This window comes from Lolium rigidum, chromosome 4 (genome assembly GCF_022539505.1).
Source record: "Lolium rigidum isolate FL_2022 chromosome 4, APGP_CSIRO_Lrig_0.1, whole genome shotgun sequence".
NCBI classification, from domain to species: domain Eukaryota; kingdom Viridiplantae; phylum Streptophyta; class Magnoliopsida; order Poales; family Poaceae; genus Lolium; species Lolium rigidum.
Window position 1 is genome coordinate 234,933,701 of NC_061511.1, and position 19,831 is coordinate 234,953,531.

Below are 19,831 nucleotides of genomic sequence, written 5' to 3' on the forward strand. Positions count from 1 at the left end.
GGGAATCAATTTTTGAAAAAGGATACATCTGCTTATGGTGGCATATCTAATAAAGATAGATTTGAGCTTTAATTTTTTTATTCACTAGTCATAAAACAAGTGGACTGGTCTTCTTTCAGCAAAACAGGCTAAATGATGATTCTGGAAATGACATCATGAATACGTGGCCGCAAGTAATATAAGTGAGTCGTTGTAACCTGTTTAAAACATGAAAAGTAGGTTTTTGGGGCACTGCTCGAGACCGTAACTGGGTGTGGCTATCTCATTATATATGGGGTATATCTAGTATACAAATGCACATATATAAGGTATATACATAAGCTATACATAGTATCTAACACCCTCCCTCAATCTTAGTCGTTCTTTGAGAAATCTAGAAGGTTAAAATTGCGTCGGCATCCTTCAAACTGAGGTACTGACAATGGAGTCGTGAAGATGTAAGGAAGTTGAACCTTGGAAAATATAATTTGAAGTATCTCATGTGCAGCACGTTCCTGCACAAAATGTTAGTTAACTTCCTTGTATTTCATTCGGGCATAAAATACAGGATCATATGAAATTTACGTAGCACCGATTATGTTACACCAAAAAACTGGATGCTGATCTTGAGAGATCCCAACTCTGTAAGTAAAGATTGTACCCAAATAAGCTCAACTGTGGTATTGGCAACCGCTTTATACTGAACTTAACACCGCTACGAGGCTAAAAATGGGGGAAGAGGGCATTTTTTTGCTCAAGTTTTAGGGAACTATTGGGGAAGAAGACCCCTTAAATTGATTCCCCCTCCCACAGAATCTAACCTTTGTGCTCATGTGCAGAAAATCGTGTGGAGCCGGACCGGTCAGCCTTGGTCGGACCACTCTGGCCAACTCAGTTCGCCATAGAGCCCTTTAGTCCGGCCTGGACGGGCTACTCTGGTGGTAGGTCCAGGCTAGGTGAGGGCTGCCGAACCGCTAGTAGGTCTCAACCTAGATAGGACTCAACCTGGAATTAGTCTGGACCAGTCCATCGCTAAGGTAGGATCGGTCTAACCTAACATGCAAGCGAAAGAAGAAATGCCACAACTTTTACATCCAAACGTCAAATTTGATGGTTTTGGGCTTGTTGGAATAAAAAAAAAGAGCTCTATAACATGATGTAGAGAAACACACTAGTAAATCCATGGAGGATAAAACCAAAACATGAAATGTTTGACCTCTCTAAAAGACGACCAAGAAAAACCTCCAAACCAAAAACACCATATCTTGAGAATGCAAACTCCGATTAAGATGAAACCAGTTTTATTGAAAAGATAACTACAAGTAGTATGCAAAAAAAACAAAGAACCAACAATGGATAAAATACTAGGTACATATAGGTGTGTAACCTCTCTCACAAAGAATCGGTAAAAACTTCAACATAAAAAACACAACAATTGTTTTGCTATGAAATCCTTTTTCATGAACTAGAGCTTGTCATAAAAATAAGCACAAGCTCTAAATCCTAACATGGGTAAATCCAAATACAATGATATTTGAAGCCAATGATTCAAGTATTTGATCCCTCTCCGAACGATACGATCAAGTTACTCACCCGAGAGCCCCCTTGATAGTACGTCTATTGATCATATAACCCGGTCTACTAGCAAACAACATGATACCGCTAAATAGAAAACATTTCAAGGTCATACCTTTCCCTTGTGCATATTTAACTTGAGCTTGGTGATGACGATCTTATCAACCTCAAGATGAAACACGATTCTTGATTGCACTTGCTGGTGAAGTCTTGTGAATTGCTCTCCAATACTCCACTACGAGAGAACCTTTTTGGAGGTACCACATGTCCATTATCCCTAAATGCATGGCAAAGCTTCAAGCATATGCTTTTCTTCGAAATAGCTCTTCTTGAACTTACACTTTATTTTGTCTTTCTTCATCATATTGATGTCTTGACGGTACACATGAGAGCTCACCCAATCTTGTTTTTTAAAGACATACTTGCCATATACTCAACTCTCCGGAACAATGCTCAGATCACTCCTTGAATAACACCTTGGTCAACACTTGATTTTCTTCCTTTCTTCTTCTATCAACCTTGAAGCCAATATATGATTTAAGCATTGCCTATGGACAAAAACATCAAGTGTAAATTATAAACACTAGTTCATACATAGGGATTGTCATTACGTACTAAAACCACACATGTAGACTCTATTCACTTTCACCAACCACCCACACTCTCAGGAGCCTTGGTGTGTGGGTTGCCAGCGGCTCATTGGCCCAATGATGGTGGATCTTGGCTTCCATGATATCAGTAGATCTCCTCAGTGGTGGTCGGGGCAGTGTTGGCTTCCCTACCTCTCCGAACACAAATGTTGGCATCTCTATGGTGGCATGTCTAGCGGTGATATACGATGTCTTTGTTCCGTTCGACCTTGGGGTCTACTTAGGGATGTGAGAAATCCCATTTTAAGGCCCTATTCGGTTTTTGCCCTCTCTCGAGCACTGGGAGAAACCTTAGATCCAACTTGGTGAATTAGGCAACGACGGTGCATTGGTGTCATCCATCCTTGGAGGGGTCGCGTGGGTTGCTTAGTAGTTCCTAGACAACAGTTGGAGTCGATGTTGACCACTACTAACAGTCTAGGCTTCTCCGCGGGGTCGAGTAATTTCGTATGCTTGATGTGACAATATGAGTGTTTTTTCTCCGATTTTCCTTGTAGAGTGGATCAATTCTCATATGTAATCCATGGACCTAGCAGCTTCGTGATTCAGTAACAAAAGCCCTGTTTTTCTTGCAAACAGTGAAAAAAGCTCTGATGAAATCAGATTATGTGCTAACTAAACTGCAGTGCAGTGTGTCGTATGCGATCTCACTTGTGCACGGCGCTATAAGAGCAAGTACAATAGAGTCCAGTCAGCTGACTATAAGACATTAAATAATATATTTTAGATGAGTTGGAGGAGAGAGAAGAGGTGAGAGAAGGGAGGTGGGCTACTATGCAATAGCCAGCTCTTGCACGTGCTTCCTGGACACGCTTGTGAGAGTGAAAGGTGGGCCATATATTAGTAAAGTACTACATTCTTATAGCCAACTATTGTACATGTTAGCTATATGATGACTACAAATGATATGACATCTTGTTATAGCCAACAGTTGGAAAAGAACCAACCAACCCCACATCACCGCTTCTTCCTTCCTTTCCATTTCCGGAGCTCCCTTTCTCACGCGATTTCGCATCCCCGAAATAAATTTTCAAAATTCTTCCGCTACTACAGCCCACCAGCACCGATCTCTTCCCCAATCCGCCGCGCGCGCGCGCCTCGATCCGCGCGATTCCTCCCGCATTCGCTCCGATTTGTCCCCCGCGTTCTCGCGCCTGGATCTCGGGATATCCCCTTTGTCGAATCCGCCGCGGGATTCTTGCCATTTGGAGCTGTTTTATTGCTCCGGGGCCGGAGGAGATCTCAGTGTTGGAATTTTGTCGGTGCCACAAATCTTGGACTGCGCTCGGCAGCGGATTAAGACAGCTCCGCAGCTGCAGTTTGCATTGGATCGGAGGACGGGAGAGGTTGGTGAGGTTGGTGGGCGCCTGCGATCCGCGCCGCTGCGCCAGCACAGCGTAGCGGGGCGATGAGAGCTGGCGCCGTGGCCTCGAAGGTTGCGGCGGCATGAACGGAGGGGCGTCGCTGGGGCTCAGGACGTCCGGGAGCTATGGATCCTTGCAGCAGTCCAGCGGCCTGTTGGCGTCGCCGGCGCCGTCGCCGCCGCTCGCGCTCCGGAAGCCCGCGAAGCTGTCCCTTGGAGGCGCCGGCGCCGGCGGCCGCGGGGGCGAGCGCCTCCTCTTCGCCCGGATCTGCATGTTCGCCAGCCGGCGCCAGCGGATGCTCCTGCTCCTCCTCGTCGCCGTCGTTGTGCTCTTATGCTTCCACTTCTCATCACTTGTCAGTAAAGGTGGTGTTTGTGTTGCTTTGCCTCCTGTTTCATGCCTGTTATCTTTACTAGATTTAGTGTTTACCACTCATTTTTGTTTCTGTTTTTCATTACTAGATTTAGTGTTTACCACTCATTTTTGTTTCTGTTTTTCATTCATCTGGTCCACAAGACAATGAGTTCATCGGAGTGATGCAATGCAACTTGCAAACAGTATTGTTGTGTCATTAATGTAGGTATCTATCATCGCTAGGACTAGAAAACATCTGCTTTCCTGTTACTTGGGCATACTTCATTGTCTGTGTGCAAGTTATAGGATGTTACTATAGTGAGTAGTATTATTAGTCTGGACATCATTCAAGTACACATAAAGACTAGTATTGGTGCGATAGTGCCGGTGGCCTTCCAAGTGTGCGCCTAAAGATTTAAGCCAATAGTTGACTTGCAAATTGTAAAAGCTTTAGCAATGAAGTGAGAATGCCATCAAGACCTTGAGTAATAGAAAAGAAATAGGTATATGATTGGATGCTTCAATATTCCGGTGCTAGCTAGCAACCATTTTTCCTCTAGATTGTTTATTGTGTATAAGCATTTGAATATTTGATCACCTATATCCTTGTTTGTGTGCATTCTGTAATTGACATCACTCTTAACTCTAGCTGGCTGATGTGACGCAAAGGAACTGTATGATATTCTTTAGGAATTTAGATCAGGCGAGCAGTGTCAATAATTCTGTTATATTTGAGCTAGGCAAGTTTGCATTAGATATTATGGAGGTGCAGACTTGTTTGGGATGTCTTTTTAATTACAGTAAGTGTGATCAGCTATTTCTAAGTGTTGAGGCTTTACAATGAGTTTGAAGGATGAAAAGTGCTAGTGTTCACAATGTTGCTGAAATTTGTGCCTTTGTGGTACCTGCTAGGCAGGCTTTTTTTTTTTTTTGGATTAGTAGTACCTTGAGTTGTTATTTATGCAATCATTTAGTCACCTGCATGCGTGTGTTTGCACATGTTCCTTTATATTTTTATGCTTTCTAGTATGCTTGTTGTTTGACTTTGGCATACTAATGAAAACTTTTAAAATTCTACTAAAAAGGAGTTAGTCCTTTGTTTGATGTTGCAAGCCATCTATTCAAATTTCGTAACAATAGGATGAGCTAGACCTAATCAAAGCAGTGTCTTATTTTAGACTTCATTGTCTTGAAGGAGTTATCCCTCTTCTGGTGCTATTTTTTCACGGTGCCTTCTAAATGTGTGTAGTAGATGTAGTTGATTCTACTAAATATATGTTGTCTAACCCTGATGAGGTCACGAGCATTTATTTTGCTATGTTGCCTGCCCCAATGTTGTCTGCTAACAGTTTGTTTTGATTAAAAACTAACTGGTCTAATCTTATTTTTTAGTTTGTAACAAAGTAAGACATAATCTTTTAATTGCAGTACTCACTTTTGTATTATTTCTGTCTTTTGACCTTGATATGTGTCTTTGAATACTGAGCCAATAAATCTTCTTTTGGCTGATTGTAGATGAAGTTGCAGCACCTGGTACCGAGACCATGCTGGGGATTTCGGATCATGTCCTGAGCTTCGTAAATCCTGGTTGGACATCCTCTTTCAGTGGAAATGATCTAAATACAACATCACTGACTGGAAAACAGTCTGACATCAGTAACGAAAAGGTTCAGGGTCCTTTGTGGACTTTCCCACCAGCTATTGCTCTGGAGCGCCATCCTTGTGAGAATTTCTCATTTTCTCCTCCACCTGTTGATAGGAAACGCACTGGACCACGGCGTAAGTTTCTTACTAATCCAATTAAGAGTTACAGAATTTCTGAATCTAATTATAGTATTTTGAACCTGTGTAGCATGTCCTGTTTGTTACGTGCCTGTTGAGCAGGCCTTGGCATTGATGCCACGTGCTCCAACAGCATCACCTATCCTTCATAGTCTAAATTATGTGTCTGAGGACCATTTGGTTTTGAAAGAGTCCGGGAGTGGGTCTTTGTTTGGTGGTTATCCATCCCTGGAACAACGAGATATGTCTTATGACATAAAAGACTCGATGACAGTACATTGTGGGTATGCTCATGTTTACTCATCTGCTTTAACTCTTGCACATCTGTAGTGTATACAACGACTGTTACTGTAGCACTAACCTTTTCTTTATCATAAGATTTGTGAGGGGGAAGATACCTGGTCTCAATACTGGATTCGATGTAGATGAAGCTGATCTGTATGAGATGCGGAAGTGTCACGGAACAGTTGTTGCTTCTGCTATTTTTGGTAACTGCATGCTCTTTCAACGTTATAGTTATCTTTACATTTGATCACCTTTCTATGTTGGTACTAATTTCTAAATTTGCTTATTTGTTTGTACTTTGTCAGGGAATTATGATATAATTCAGCAACCAGAAAATATTAGTGAATTTTCAAAGGATACTGTTTGCTTCTTCATGTTTCTGGATGAAGAAACGGAAGCTGCAATAAAGAACACCACTACTGTTGATAATATGAAAAGAATCGGGCTGTGGCGTGTGGTTGTTGTCCACAACCTTCCATATTCAGATGCAAGGAGGAATGGAAAGGTACATGTATATTCTGTTGTTTTGATTTCCTAGCTGAAGCCGTGCACTTTCAATTACTTTTGGCATGTAGATGCATAAGTGCACAAGTTAAATTTCAGCTAAGCAGGAGATGTAAACTACAAATTATTGGTGTAAAGATAATTATACAATATCTGTATGCAATATTTTTATGTCATATTTTGAAAAACATGCATCTTGATCTTGATAAGCCGGTTACTAAAGTTACCTCCATTGTGAGATGAAGTGTGAATGATACTTAAGTTCTTTCAAGTCCTTTTTTTTCTTTATTCCATCGTTCAGATTATAAGTAATAATGTAACTGATGCTTTAAAAAAAATATTTTCTTTATTTTATCCATTGAGTGAATGTGTAGAAAAGGAGATCGCAGAATCCCCATCTATGTTTCTTGACTGAAAAAGAAAAAAAATATTTCTGTTGTTCTGAAAAAAGGCGAGGGCGCGCCATGCTTAATGTGAGTCGGCATCAGTGGCTTGTTTTTCTAATCGTTTATTTCTTGTGATGTTTTCCCCCAAACAGGTTCCGAAACTATTACTACATCGACTTTTTCCTAACGTGAGATATTCACTCTGGATTGATGGGAAACTTAAACTAGTGAAGGATCCTTATCAGCTATTAGAGAGGTAAACATCACGTTCTCTCACTGAGCTTGGCTGCTATTTTTGTAACTGTACTCTGCATATAACTCAAGGGCATTTAAGTTTGCTGCCAAAAAAGCTCGCTTGTTGCCAGTGACACCGATGCTCTATTTATTGTATTAAGATGGAAGCTGTGTCACATTTTTGCTGTATTTTTTCCAAAGTCTACTGTTATCTGGATTTTGACATGTTATTTTCTAATTTCTATACACTGTTATGCTACAGATTCTTGTGGAGGAAAAACGTTAGCTTCGCAATTTCCAGGCATTATAGACGCTTTGATGTCTTTGAGGAAGCTGAGGCGAACAAGGCTGGTGGAAAGTATGATAATGCTTCAATTGATAACCAAATAGAGTTTTACAAGAGAGAGGGTTTAACCCATTATTCGTCAGCTAAGCTTCCTATTACGAGTGGTAATTGCTTCTTCTCATTTTGACATGGTAACATTTTCAATGTACGTCTTCCTGATAACATAAACAATACAATATCTTTAACAGATGTCCCTGAGGGCTGTGTGATAATAAGGGAGAACATCCCCATCACTAATCTCTTCACATGCCTTTGGTTTAATGAAGTTGATCGCTTCACCTCAAGAGATCAGATAAGCTTTAGCACAGTGAGGGATAAAATACGATCAAGAGTTAATTGGACTGCAGACATGTTTTTGGATTGTGAAAGGCGTGATTTTGTTGTTCAGGTACCTTTGAGTTAATGCTTTGTGGTGTGTTTCTAAATTTTCTGTACACCTTGTTCTCACGGAATATAGTATTGATAGTTTCAAAAGATAATAAAATGTAGAGCCTACAATATGATCGATGATAAGAAACTACAGTCTGGCTTCTAATAGTGGAAATCAGATGGCACTGATCCCTGTCGTCTTAAGAAATAACATGATTAACAATACTTCCTCTGATCCATAATAAGAGTATCATGCTTATTCCTGAATACCATTTTGTTTCTTGATTTCCTGTACACCCTGTTCTCCTGGTGTATATTATTTGTTAGTATCAAAGGTTAATGTTGAGTAAAACCCAAGACATGTTCGATGATTATTACACCATGCAGCCTAGTTTCTAGCAATGGAAATCCAAGGGCCTTGATCCCTCTTGTGTTAAGAAAAAGAACATGATTACTAGAGTAATAATTTGCATATTCCAGAATATCATAATTGTTTGTTATCTGTCCCTTATTTCTCCAGTATGTCATTCTTATTTTGCAGGCATACCACAGAGAGCTCATGGAGCAAAGGCTGGCTGCCTTAAGAAGCCAGCCTCCACCGCCTCCTCCTGTGGTGCGCGCTCAACAACCCCGAAAGATGCTCCCAGACAATGCAGCAAAGGAACCCGTGAGAGCTTCTGCAACCAAGAAGTCGACAGGGAAGCGCTCACGGAAATCAAGCTCAAAACGGCCCCATAGAACGAAAGCCACCAGTGGGAAGGAAACCGTTCAACTGTAAATCTGCGGAGAAATTTTGCCCCCTATACAGCTGCGGATCAGATTGGCATCCAGCACGGATTGGTTTATTTAACTCCTGTTCATGTTCCCCTCCCAAAGGCTTCAAAATTTTGTCAGGACTTGTTGATAGAGGATTACAATTTTTTGGTGTAAATAAACATTTCGGTGTAAAGGTGGATTTAACTAGCAGATGCTTCAGTTCAATATATTATCCTTTTGTTTCGAATGGGTTTGCAAATGGTTGCTAGGCTGTATTGTCTGTTGCCGGCACCAAGCTTATGTTTGGGCAAATCATTTTTTGGAGGTATTTGGGTTCAGAAATTTGGGTATGTTTGGTTCATTCCATCTCATGCCCTACCAATTTTTGCTGACCGTTGGCTAGCCAAATAACTGGCTATTTTGTACCATCACACTTCACTTGAATGAAACTATACTACAGCTAGTTTGAAGTGGAGGCTCCCGATCTTTGATTCGCGGATGACTTGTTTTTGAAATGACTGCTAGTAAGTACCGTACTAATAAAATGGTTTAATTTGTTGAAGGGCCATTGCAATATGGTTTAATACAAACATGTATCTCAGTTAGTTGTATCCATTGCATTTCTTTAATGAAACATGAAAGGATGGACATTATGGAAATCACCCACTAGCCATGCTTAAGAGTGTATCTCTCCCTGATTCCCAAGGTTCAGGGTGCGGAGGACATTCGGCAGTTTAGGTCCATTGCTTTGATCAACGTTATTTTCAAATTTGTAGCTAAGGCTTATGCGATTCGTCTCTCTCCCCTTGCTCACCGAACGATTAGCCGTACGCAATCTGCATTCATCAAGGGGCGACACATCCTTGAAGAGATTGTTTCCCTTCATGAGATCATTCACGAGACTAAGTCTAAGATCTTTCGGAAAGTTTTCCTTAAACTAGACTTTGAGAAAGCCTATGATCGTGTTGATTGGCAATTCCTGCGAGAGGTTCTGCTCAGGAAAGGTTTTGACCCAGGGAGGGTCCACCGCGCGATGGTCTCGGTGGCCAGACTGCGATTACCATCAACGGGAAGTCGGAAACTACTTAAGTAATGGCTGTGGAGTGCGTCAGGGTGACCCACTCCTCTTTGATTTTGCAGCTGAGGCCCTGGCCGCTATACCCACACCTCGTGCTCGAGGGGGGGGGGGCTGCCCGCTATACTCGACGCGGCTTCGCGGTCAGGACACATCTTCGGGGTAATCCCACACCTCGTGCTGGGGGGGGGGGGGGCTCACATTTGCAATATGTGGACGGTGTGATCATTATGATCCAACCCGACGCTCATGGTATTGCGAACCTGCAATTCTTGTTACCTTGTTTCGAGAAAATGTCAGGTCTTCGCATTAATTTCCACAAGAGCGAGGTCATGGTGCTGGGGACCACTGACAAGGAAAAACAAAGCATTGCTAACATGCTGAGCTGCAAGTTGGGCGCGTTCCCCTTTACTTACTTGCCTTGCCCATTGGCGACAGGGCTATTGCGGCAGTCGATTGGGGTCCACTTACCCTTAGGGTTGGCAGGAGTGTGGATCCTTCGATGGGAAATTTCATGTCCTGCCCTCTTGACCCTGATTAATGCGTGCTTGTCCAACCTACCCTATCCATGCAATGGGAGTATACCTTCTGGGAGAGGGTATACACCTTGTCCTGCGAAGACACCGGGTTAGGTTTTTCTAGGAGGCAAATGGCCCGAGGTGCAAGTACCACTGGGTTCGGTGGGAAGCGCGGTGTAAACCAAAATCCTTGGGAGGACTAGGTATCATCGACACAAAAATCATGAACATCTGTCTCATGACGAAGTGGATCTGGAAACTCTACGCCGGGGAGCAAGAGATCTGGGCGGATATAATCCGGAAGAAATACCTTAGAACGAAAGACCTCCTGGTGAACTCGAGTCCACCACCCGGGGTCCCAATTTTGGAACTCTATCCAAAAGGTAAAGTAGTGTTTTCCTTGGGGGAGAAACACCATGTGCGGAACGACTTTTCCACCCGCTTCTGGGACGACTGGTGACAAGGGCAGGGACCCTTAAGAGCCCGTTACCCCGCTTTGTATGAGATTGTGGCGGAGGCACAGATTACGGTGGCCATGCGCTTCTCAGACATGGGATGGCGTTTCGAGTTCCGCCGCGAACTGGGGGTACGCGAGAGGGTTGACCTTGCCTCTGCCCTCACGACTGTTGCTGGGACGCGATTCACAGGGCCATGATGGGATCCCGTGGGCGCTAGAGCCTTCGTGGAAGTTTTCGGTGAAGTCCTTATACCGGAAGCTGTGTCAGGGGACCCGGAAACACTTTAGTGATATTTGGAAGGTGGTCGTGCCCATGAAAGTCCAGATCTTTCTTTGGCAGCTGGTGCGGAAACACTGACCTTCAAATGATAATATTCACTACAGACGGGGTCTGTTGTCTGGATGCGGAGGATACTGCTCACATCTTCTTTCTTTGCTCGTTGGCTAGATTCATGCGGAGTGCAGTGAGGGAACTGCTGAATTGCTCCTGGAAACCTGGTTGATTTGCGGATGTGTGAATCCTCGATAATTTGACGGGCCAAATTAAGCGGGTTCTTGGATTTGTTGCACGTCCCTGTGTTGGGCTCTTTGAAATATTAGGAACAAGTTTTCTATCAAAGGGATCTTCCCCTCCCAGCCCGCTATTGGTTTGCATAAAATGTTGTTATATCTACAGGTTTCAAAGCCAGTGGCTAGGAGGCAAGACCAGGCGGCGTTGGAGCAGGTGATTGATAGGCTTCGCACGCTTCATACCAACATCAGGGAGAGTTCGGAGTGATCGACGACGGCCTTCGTCCTACCTTTACTCTTGTTTAGCTTTGCTTGGACTAGTCTACTTGCATATTTTGGAGTTGCGTTGGGATGCGGCACCTTATGATGCTGCGGCGGCCATGCCTGGCCCGTCTTGGATTTCAGCTTGTAACCGTTTGGTGTGATTTATGTTGGGAACTCTATGTACTTTGCCGGTTGCGGCTTCATTAATTTAAAGCCGGACTCATCTTGAACCTTCCGTCTAACACCTAGGAATACATGGGAAGGAGCAACAAGAGGGATCATCCCAGGACGAGTTGAACGAGAGGGCTAGGTCCAGACTTGATCATTCTTCTCACCGCCCTTTTATCCTTGTCGCTCCAGCACCGGCATTTTTGCTGCATTTCCCAATCCCAGAGTCCATTGTATCGGACATGGCCATCTTTAAGCAGAACAAGGCGTTGCAAGGCGGTGCACTCGCTCACGACATACTTGAGAAACTCCATGTGGTGGAGGTGGAGCTGCTGCGTGAATCCAACCATGACCAGCTCCTTCAAGTTACTAGTAGGATACTGCTGCTCCTGGCTCGTCTTGGTCCAGATAACCCCGTATGCTTGTGGCTCAATATCCGAGTGAGCCACATGGATGTGTAGGACCTCGAGCGATGGCGCGGCCATCAGGAGCAGGCGCGGCAATGTGGCGTCCCAGTTGGAAGGCAGGTCGGCGACAAGGAGCCTCTTCAGTGCGAACAATTGGTTGTCTATACACTCAGCCTCAACCCACCTCCTGGGTCCGGTGAACCGGATGACGAGGTTCTCCATGGTCGAGGGGGACGTCCCAAGGAACTGCTCGAGCTCAGTGTGCGGCGGTGGCGAATCTACAAATTCCTGCTCTACGAAGAAGGTGAGGTTGGTGTGCGTGAGGCACGGGACGGCGCCGAACACGAGCTCCACGGTGTTGGTTAGGCACGCCAGGCGGGCGAGCATCGGGAGGTTGCGCAGCTCGATCACCAGGAAGGAGCACGCCTCCACGACGAGCTCTCTGATCTCTGAGCACGGGGCGTCCACCACCAGCCAGTCCTCCAGGCAGCCGCAGAACGTGAGGTGCAGCACCTGCAGCCGCGTGCACTGGCTGAACACCCTCTCGTACACGTCGACGGGCGTGGAAGCGGCCATGTCTCGCAAGACCAGCGTGGTGAGTGCGTCGTAGCGCTGCAGCAGCGGCGGCACCATGCAGTTGCCCAGCGTCAGGCTGCGCACGCGCGACCTGTGTCCGTCCTCCTTGAGGCGCAGGGTGTAGGCCGGCGGCGCGTCTTCATCGCAGGTGTAGGCTGGCCTCACAACGACCTCCACTTCTTCCACTCCCCATGCCCCGACCGCGGCGGCGATCAGCCGGTCCACGACGCCAACGTCGCGCATCTCAAAAAACTCGAGACGGAGGGTCTTGGCGCTCCGGTGCGCGCGGCCACCGTCCGCTTCCAAGAAGCCAGTGATGCCGTCGACGAACGCCTTCATGGTACCGCGCTCGCAGCTCGCCACCAGGCCGTCGAGCATCCTGCCGACATGCTCGTCGCGCGGCAGGTTGCGCGCGCGGAGTGCGACGGTCCGTTCGTACTCCGGCGCGAGTACGTCGCGCACCCTGAAGTCGAACGCCGGGAGCTCGCGCGGGATGCGCGCCCAGCGCCTGGCGAGGACGGCGGTCGAGAGCGCGGCGCGGGTGCCCAGCTTGCTCAGTATGAGGCGGATCAGCTCTTCCGGCAGCGCGCTGAGGCGGTCTGCCTCTTCGCCGGCCGTGCGTGGGCGCACGCGACGCAACGTCGGCATGGCAGCAGACTCGATCGATGGAGTCGATTTTTTGTTCAGGTAAAGCGGGAGAAGGTGTTAATATAGGCAGCAGGGTCCACGTTGCAGTTCGATTCGGACATGAACAAATTAAGGTCGGTGTGTGATCGGATTTGACTCCCGATTCCCTAAGGCAACGTTCAGTGTTGCGGTCCGAGAGTGCTTAGAGCATCTTCAGTCGCGTCCCCCAAACCGTCCCCCAAACCGCGCCGGATCGAGCGTTTGGGGACGTGTTTCGTTCGTGCCGCGTTTGGGGGACGTCGCTCCCCAGCCGCGTCCCCAAACGCCGCCCCCAAACATTTAAAATAATTTTTCTGGCATTTTTATTTCAATTTCCACAAACTAATACATAATTTGGAACGTGGTTTACACGAAAACACAGTTTGGAACATGGTTTTCCACAAACTAATACATAGTTTGAACCATGGTGGACACAAATATAAAATATTGCAAAGAAACTAAACTTAACTAGGCCGTGCATCGAAGGTTTCGTGTGTTCGCTGCTAAGAAAGAACACTCGAGGGCACACCCAGTCACCTAAACTGGAAAATCCAGCGGGAGGATGGTGCCCTTGTTGGTTCTACCGATGAGGCGAACAGGCGAGAAACCTCCGTGCACGTATTCGCTGCGAAGAAACAACACTCATTCGGTCGTCCTCCTCGTCGGTGCTTGTCGTCGTGGGAGTCCTCGTCGACGTGGTAGTCCCGGAGGCAGCGCCTCTCGTCGAAGACCTTGACTTTCATGTCCCTGTTGCCGAAGTAGGAGAACACGAGGATGAAGTCGGCTTGGAGGCTGTGGTGGCGCGCGAACTTCTCCCAGCCGATGTTGAGGTACATCTTGCCGCGCGCGTCGTAGATCGCCTTGACGATCCACCGGCAGTAGCCGCACGAATGCTCCCGCAGATGCATCGTGCGCGGGCGTACGCCGCCGACGTACTCGGCGAAGGAGTCCGGCAGACTTTAGCCATCTAGGGTGCGGCACTCAACCGCTTCGCCTAGCAGCACAACGCTTGTATTGCTCTCCCACAACCCCGTTTTCACGGTTTAGGCTGCTCCCATTTCGCTCGCCGCTACTACGGGAATCGCTTTTGCTTTCTTTTCCTCTGGAGCTTCTTTCGTAACTCCCAGAATTTCTTCGTAGTGGCTCCGTTCCATGCCTCATTTCATAGGGAAGCCAAAAGTGGCTCTATTTCATTCTATTTCACTTCCGCAGCCTCTGGATGCCGCGCGGGTCGCCCTTGAGGACGTGGACGAACTCGAACAGGACGTCCGGCTCCACGTCCATCTCCGACGATGATGAAGGCGGCGGCGTGGAAGGCGACGGCGAGCGTTCAGCTATGCCGCGGCCACGACCACGGCCGCGGCCGCGAGGTCCGCCTCTACCATACATAGCGTCGAGTCTTGTTGAGAGATGGTGGCGGCTAGGGTTTGGGAGAGAGGCGCTAGGGTTTGTGTGTGAGAGGGACGACGAGAGGCGCCCCTTTTTATAGGCCGGAGGGAGGCGGAGGAGCGGTGGCGCTCATTAACGCCGGCACGCGAGCTAGGCGCGACGGGACGCGTCCGCTGCGCCCTCTGCGGGAGCTGCACCGTCGCTGCGCGCCAATAACTTCCGTCGCGAGGTAGGCGACGGTTAGGTTTAAATTAATTGTGCCGCCGACGGGTCGGCCCCGCCACTCCCCGCCTCGCTTGTCGTTGTGTCCGGCGTCCCCGGTGCGTCCCCTGTGGGACGGGGACGGGCTCGGGGCGCCGGACACCGAATGGGGACGCGCCGGACAAAAAAGAGCTTTGGGGGACGCGGCTGGAACGCTTTTTTTGTCCGGCGCGTCCCAAATCCCTTTGGGGGACGGTTTGGGGAACGCGACTGGAGATGCTCTTAGTTTAGACGCGTTTGACAACCCAAACATGTTTCGACGTGTTTGACGACCCACACTCGTGTGTTACGATCCACATACTTTGTAGCTTGTGCCTGAATTCTCATTTGCAATTTAGCCTGCTCAGATTTGTTCAAAAGCAAGCCCAAGTACTAGATTACATAGAAGATGACAAGTCCAATTTTCCAAGGGGCAATCTGTGCCGTTTCAAACAAAATTTTAACACATCCAATATGCCTGCACAAATACCTCCGATACTTGACACAGCAAGCATCTACAGTTTAGGGCTCACATTGCTTCCGAGTTCAAATTTTAGCTGATGTCACATAGCCAAGGTTTTTGTACGTTCTTTTGAGATAAATCAAAAAATTTCCTAAACAGAGACAGAATGCGGACAAGTATTTATTGTGTTCTGTAAATAAAATGCGTCTTCAGTAGTTTTGTGTTTATATACATAGAAAAATTGTTTTTTCAGAGTTGTGATCTATCACGGAACACATTTCGGGGGAGAAGGGAAGGACACATAATTACAGTAGCTTTGGCGGTGGAGTCCCTGAGAAATCTGGCTGGCTATATGAGAGCTTTTGGATCCAGTTGGCAAGCCTGTTCTTGTTTTGGTCCTGAGCTTCCTGGAGGATCTTGTCAAGTGTTCCATCTCTATCAAGAACCTTCTTGAGATTTTCAAGCGTCTTAACTATTTGGCTAAACTCAGGCCTCTTGTCTGGTTGAACGGACCAGCATTGCTCCATCAATTGTTGTACTGGTGTCGGGCAGTTCGAAGGAACAACTGGTCTCAAGTTCTGAAATGGGAAATTATGCGTGTGAATTTTATTAGCAAACTGTTCACCGCCGTAAGGAAAGCACAAGCATATATACTAACTAAAAGTTAGACATCAGTTCATGTCCAAATTGGCAAAATGTGTAATTCCCGAGAAAAAAATCACCAGAAATGAAAGCAAATTGCTAAGTCCTGGATTACTAAAGATAAGGAACTAATAAGAGCCAAATACCTTATTAACAACAGCGAAAGCTGCTTGGAGCGGAGTCATCCCTTCATAAGGCATTGAACCACTAACCAATTCCCACAAGACAAGGCCAAAACTATAAACATCAACTTTCCGACAATACGGCTTCCGCTTACACATTTCCGGCGCCATCCATCTATATGTACCTGGGTCATCTTCCAGTGTATTGCAGTATACATCTTCAAAAGCTACTCCAAAATCAACGACCTTTGCACAACATTCTCCATCAAATAGAATGTTCTCAGGTTTCACATCACGGTGGATTACTCCTTGCGAATGAACATATTCCAAGCCATATGCAATGTCCAAGGCAATGGAAATAATCTTCTCCAGCGGAAGTTGTTTGCACTCCTGCTTGCGCAAAAAATCCCTCAAAGAACCTCCAGACAGAAACTCGGTGATGACACAAAAGACAGGTGGACAGCTACATGCTCCAACCAGCTAAACAAAATATTGAGAATGGATTAAAAATGACTCTTTGTTACTGTGTATAAGATGATATCTAGAGAACCAACATAATGAAATGCTGCTACAGTATGATGATATAGACTTTATTACGTTAAATCAGATGATATCTAGAGAAACAATTTTGTCCAGAAAATACAAAGAAACGGTGGCAAGATACAGCTGTGGTGGTCGAGGTATTGTAATAACAAACCAAGAAAATGCTTTTTTGTGAAATAATTCCAGGGTACATATTAATTAATCATCCCACTGCTGCATACAACTATTAACACTGAACCAACATTGAGAATGGATTAAAAACGAAACTTTAATACACTAATAAATGATATCGAGAGAACTAACATGATGAATTGTTGTTACACTATGGTGATATAGCCTTTACTACGTTAATAAGATGATATCTAAAGAGACAACGCTGTTTCAAAAATATGAGAAATAATGTCGTTTCAAAAATATAAGAAACAATGTTATAATTATAACACTGGTGAGGGTATTCTAATACCAAGCCAATAAATTTGCATTTTCTTATATTTATGTGAAATAAATCCAATGGTACATGCTGATTAATTATTCCACTGCCATGCGGTTTTGACAACTATAACAACATTCATTAAGTTGATGGGTTCAGGAGTAGTTAGATAATCATTTCAAAGTCAAACATATGGATTAGTATACTAATAATCTTGTGTGCATGTCATGTCCAGGGGATTTTTTTTTCATCTTTTTGGTGGCAGGGGAAGATACTTGGCATTTCAGTTAGCATATTCCTCGAATATGTCTTTTATGAAAATACCCTTAACCTACTAGCAGAAGAGTCATGCTTGCAGAAAAACGAGAAATACATGATGTTTACAACTATGACAGCATTGACTAAACTGATGGGTACGGGAATAGTCAGATAGTTATGTCAAAGACAAACACATTGACTAGTATATTAGTCGTGTACTTGCCATCTCCAGGGGAATATATTTCTTCTTCTTTTAGAATTTTAGTGGCAGTGGGGACTATACTTGCAATTGCAGTGAGCATATTCTATATGTGTTTAGAGGGAAATACCCTGAATCTACTGGCAGCAGAATCGTGCTTGCGGGAAAAACAACAAATATGGAAGGTTGAAGTTAAGGCTCATGATGTTGCTACACATTTGGGTAATGTCCGAAAGGATGCTGTGCCTGTTAGTTATGAATACATGGAAAGACAAAGCGCCATCATATGGTTTTCTAAGCAAGAAATAAATGCTAACTCACGCCCACTTGTAGATGGCTTGTGAACACCAGAAGAAAATTGCATATGCAAATTCATGTAGTTACCTTAATGACATTACGATGATTGAGCCGAGCCAGAATGGTGACTTCGACGGTGAACTGCTTCTTCAGGCGAGCGGTCAATTCCTCATCTTCATCATCATCCGGCAGCCTGATAAACTTGACAGCAACAGGCTCCTCCTTGTAGATTCCGTGGAACAAACGGCTATAAGCCCCCGCCGCAAACTTATGGCCGATGAGCAGCTGCGAGCGGTCGACCGTCCACTTCTCAAGTATCTCGAGCGCAGCAACCTTCGCCACCCTGGCATCGGAGTTCCTCGGCCAGGAGGAGGCCCTCTTGGTGACCAGCTTGCCCGCCACCCTCGTGGAGGAGAAGGCGAAAGGCGGGCTATCATCGAGGAACCTCGCGGAGCTGGACTTCCTGGGCCGCTGTGGGGAGGAGAACCTCTTGCTGGCGGCTTTGGCCTCCCTGAAGACGTCGGAGATGACGCGCGTCGGGATCGGCGATTTTGATCTTTTCTTGGGCTTCGTGGATCCGTCTCCGGCGACCCTGAGAGAGACACTCCGTGCATCCGTATTGGCGGATAGTGTCGCGTCGTTCGCAGAGAAAGGAGATGGGCTAGAGCACACCCTCTGCAGCCTCAGGCTCTGCTCCTCGGAGTGGAAGGAGAATTCCATCGTGTCCGGGCTCCCATGGCTCTTGGGACTCTGAACAACATGCCGCGGAGGAATATGCAGGGGCTCGACGCCTAGGATGGTTCCCTTGTGTCCTACCTCCCCACCTTGCTTCATCGCTGGCGTTTCTTTCAGCAGACCATCACTGATAGCAGCATGCTGCTGCTTGAGCTGACCATCTGAAGACGCAGCGGCCTGGGAAGAAGCTGCTGCCGGCTTGGCCCTCGGGATGGACGGCCTGGCTGGCGAGGCCGGGACGGCGGCTTTGGCCCTGGGCTGCTGCAGGCTCCGCGCGGGAGCCCTGAGCTCCGAGTAGTCGAACCCTGCCTGCTGCTGCTGCTTTGGGTCGGTGGCGCGGCGGCGGTAGAACTGCTCGTCGAAGGAGAGCCTGCCGGAGATGGAGCTGGACCTGACGACGGAGTGCGTGAACCTGGTGCGGCGCACCCACGAGTACTCGTCGTCGTCCATCCCCTCCCCTCCGTCCGCAGAAACCTTGGGTTGGTTAGTTATCCAGATCAGAGCGCCCGGTCGGCACCGGCAGGATGCAACAGGGAGCTGGATCAGTCAGAGAGGACTCAGATGCTAGAGCGGGATCCGCATTTGACGACGATCCCTCGCCGCGGGAGTCGGGACCTCGGATTGATTGCTCGATCGCGCTCCGCTCCGGCGCGCCATTCCGGCCAGATTCAGCCGCCCCCCTCCCCTCCTCCTCCTCCGCCTTGAACCTGAGTCAATCTGCTGGAAATAAAAACGCACGGGAATGATGATCAGATGGGCGCAACCAAACTTTTTAAATCGTTTCGCGTTAAGAACCTACCACCGGATTGCCAGAATCTACCGACCAAGCAAGAAAAGGCGGGCAAATCGGTGGAGCCGCCGGTTCGGGAAAGGAAAAGGCACGGGCCAAACATTGGGCGAATAAGGATGGAGGGCGGCGCGGCGGAGACCACCACACCGCACGCCACGGGGAAAGCGAGGTGCGTCGCTGCCCCTCCCAATGGAGTGGCGGGGAAGAAAAGCTCTGGCGGGATTCGAAGCTCGCTCGCTCCAAGCTAACGAACTCCTCTGACGGGCGGGGAGAGTGACGCCAGCAGAACCGCACCCGAATCAAACCGAATCGAATCTAAACGGGAAAAACTCCCGGTGGAGCAAGAACCCGGCCGTGGCCCGTGGATAGGCGGAACCGACGGGCCGAATCTAGATCACGGGGAGCGGAATAAACTGGACGGGAAAGTGGACGGGAAAGTTGGGGAAAGAATGTAATGGTGGCACGGGCGCCCGTGCGCGCACGGGGAAGGCCAGGCCC

General features: G+C 47.0%; 2 protein-coding genes across 3 annotated transcripts; one reads left to right on the plus strand and one right to left on the minus strand.

Annotated features, from left to right (window-relative positions):
* Nucleotides 1–3,635: 3,635 nt before the first annotated feature.
* Nucleotides 3,636–8,831, plus strand: LOC124707294 (probable hexosyltransferase MUCI70). Its single transcript, XM_047238954.1, has 9 exons — nt 3,636–3,933; nt 5,438–5,701; nt 5,775–5,988; nt 6,083–6,192; nt 6,295–6,494; nt 7,032–7,135; nt 7,376–7,563; nt 7,648–7,847; nt 8,370–8,831. The coding sequence occupies exons 1-9, from the start codon at nt 3,651–3,653 to the stop codon at nt 8,604–8,606; spliced, it is 1,800 nt and encodes a 599-aa protein (XP_047094910.1). The 5' UTR covers nt 3,636–3,650; the 3' UTR covers nt 8,607–8,831.
* Nucleotides 8,832–15,464: 6,633 nt separating this feature from the next.
* LOC124707295 (dual specificity protein kinase shkB-like) lies at nt 15,465–19,110 on the minus strand. 2 transcript variants are annotated; one of them, XM_047238956.1, is made up of 3 exons: nt 17,896–19,110; nt 16,106–16,471; nt 15,465–15,895 (listed from the first exon to the last, which is right to left on the minus strand). In XM_047238956.1, exons 1-3 carry the CDS (start codon nt 18,991–18,993, stop codon nt 15,623–15,625), a joined length of 1,737 nt encoding a protein of 578 aa, XP_047094912.1. In that variant the 5' UTR covers nt 18,994–19,110; the 3' UTR covers nt 15,465–15,622. The 2 variants fall into 2 exon arrangements, with proteins under 2 accessions (XP_047094912.1, XP_047094911.1); XM_047238955.1 differs by having other exon boundaries at nt 16,106–16,561; nt 17,896–19,104.
* Between the last annotated feature and the right edge of the window lie 721 nt (nt 19,111–19,831).

Coding starts and splice junctions, on each gene's coding strand:
- LOC124707295 (XM_047238955.1), bottom strand. CDS start 18,993: ATGGACGACGACGAGTACTCGTGGGTGCGCCGCACCAGGTTCACGCAC. Junction 16,562..17,895: donor ATCATCGTAATGTCATTAAG/GTAACTACATGA, acceptor TATTTTGTTTAG/CTGGTTGGAGCATGTAGCTG. Junction 15,896..16,105: donor CTTTCGCTGTTGTTAATAAG/GTATTTGGCTCT, acceptor TTCCCATTTCAG/AACTTGAGACCAGTTGTTCC.
- LOC124707294 (XM_047238954.1), top strand. CDS start 3,651: ATGAACGGAGGGGCGTCGCTGGGGCTCAGGACGTCCGGGAGCTATGGA. Junction 5,702..5,774: donor GAAACGCACTGGACCACGGC/GTAAGTTTCTTA, acceptor GAACCTGTGTAG/CATGTCCTGTTTGTTACGTG. Junction 6,495..7,031: donor ATGCAAGGAGGAATGGAAAG/GTACATGTATAT, acceptor TCCCCCAAACAG/GTTCCGAAACTATTACTACA.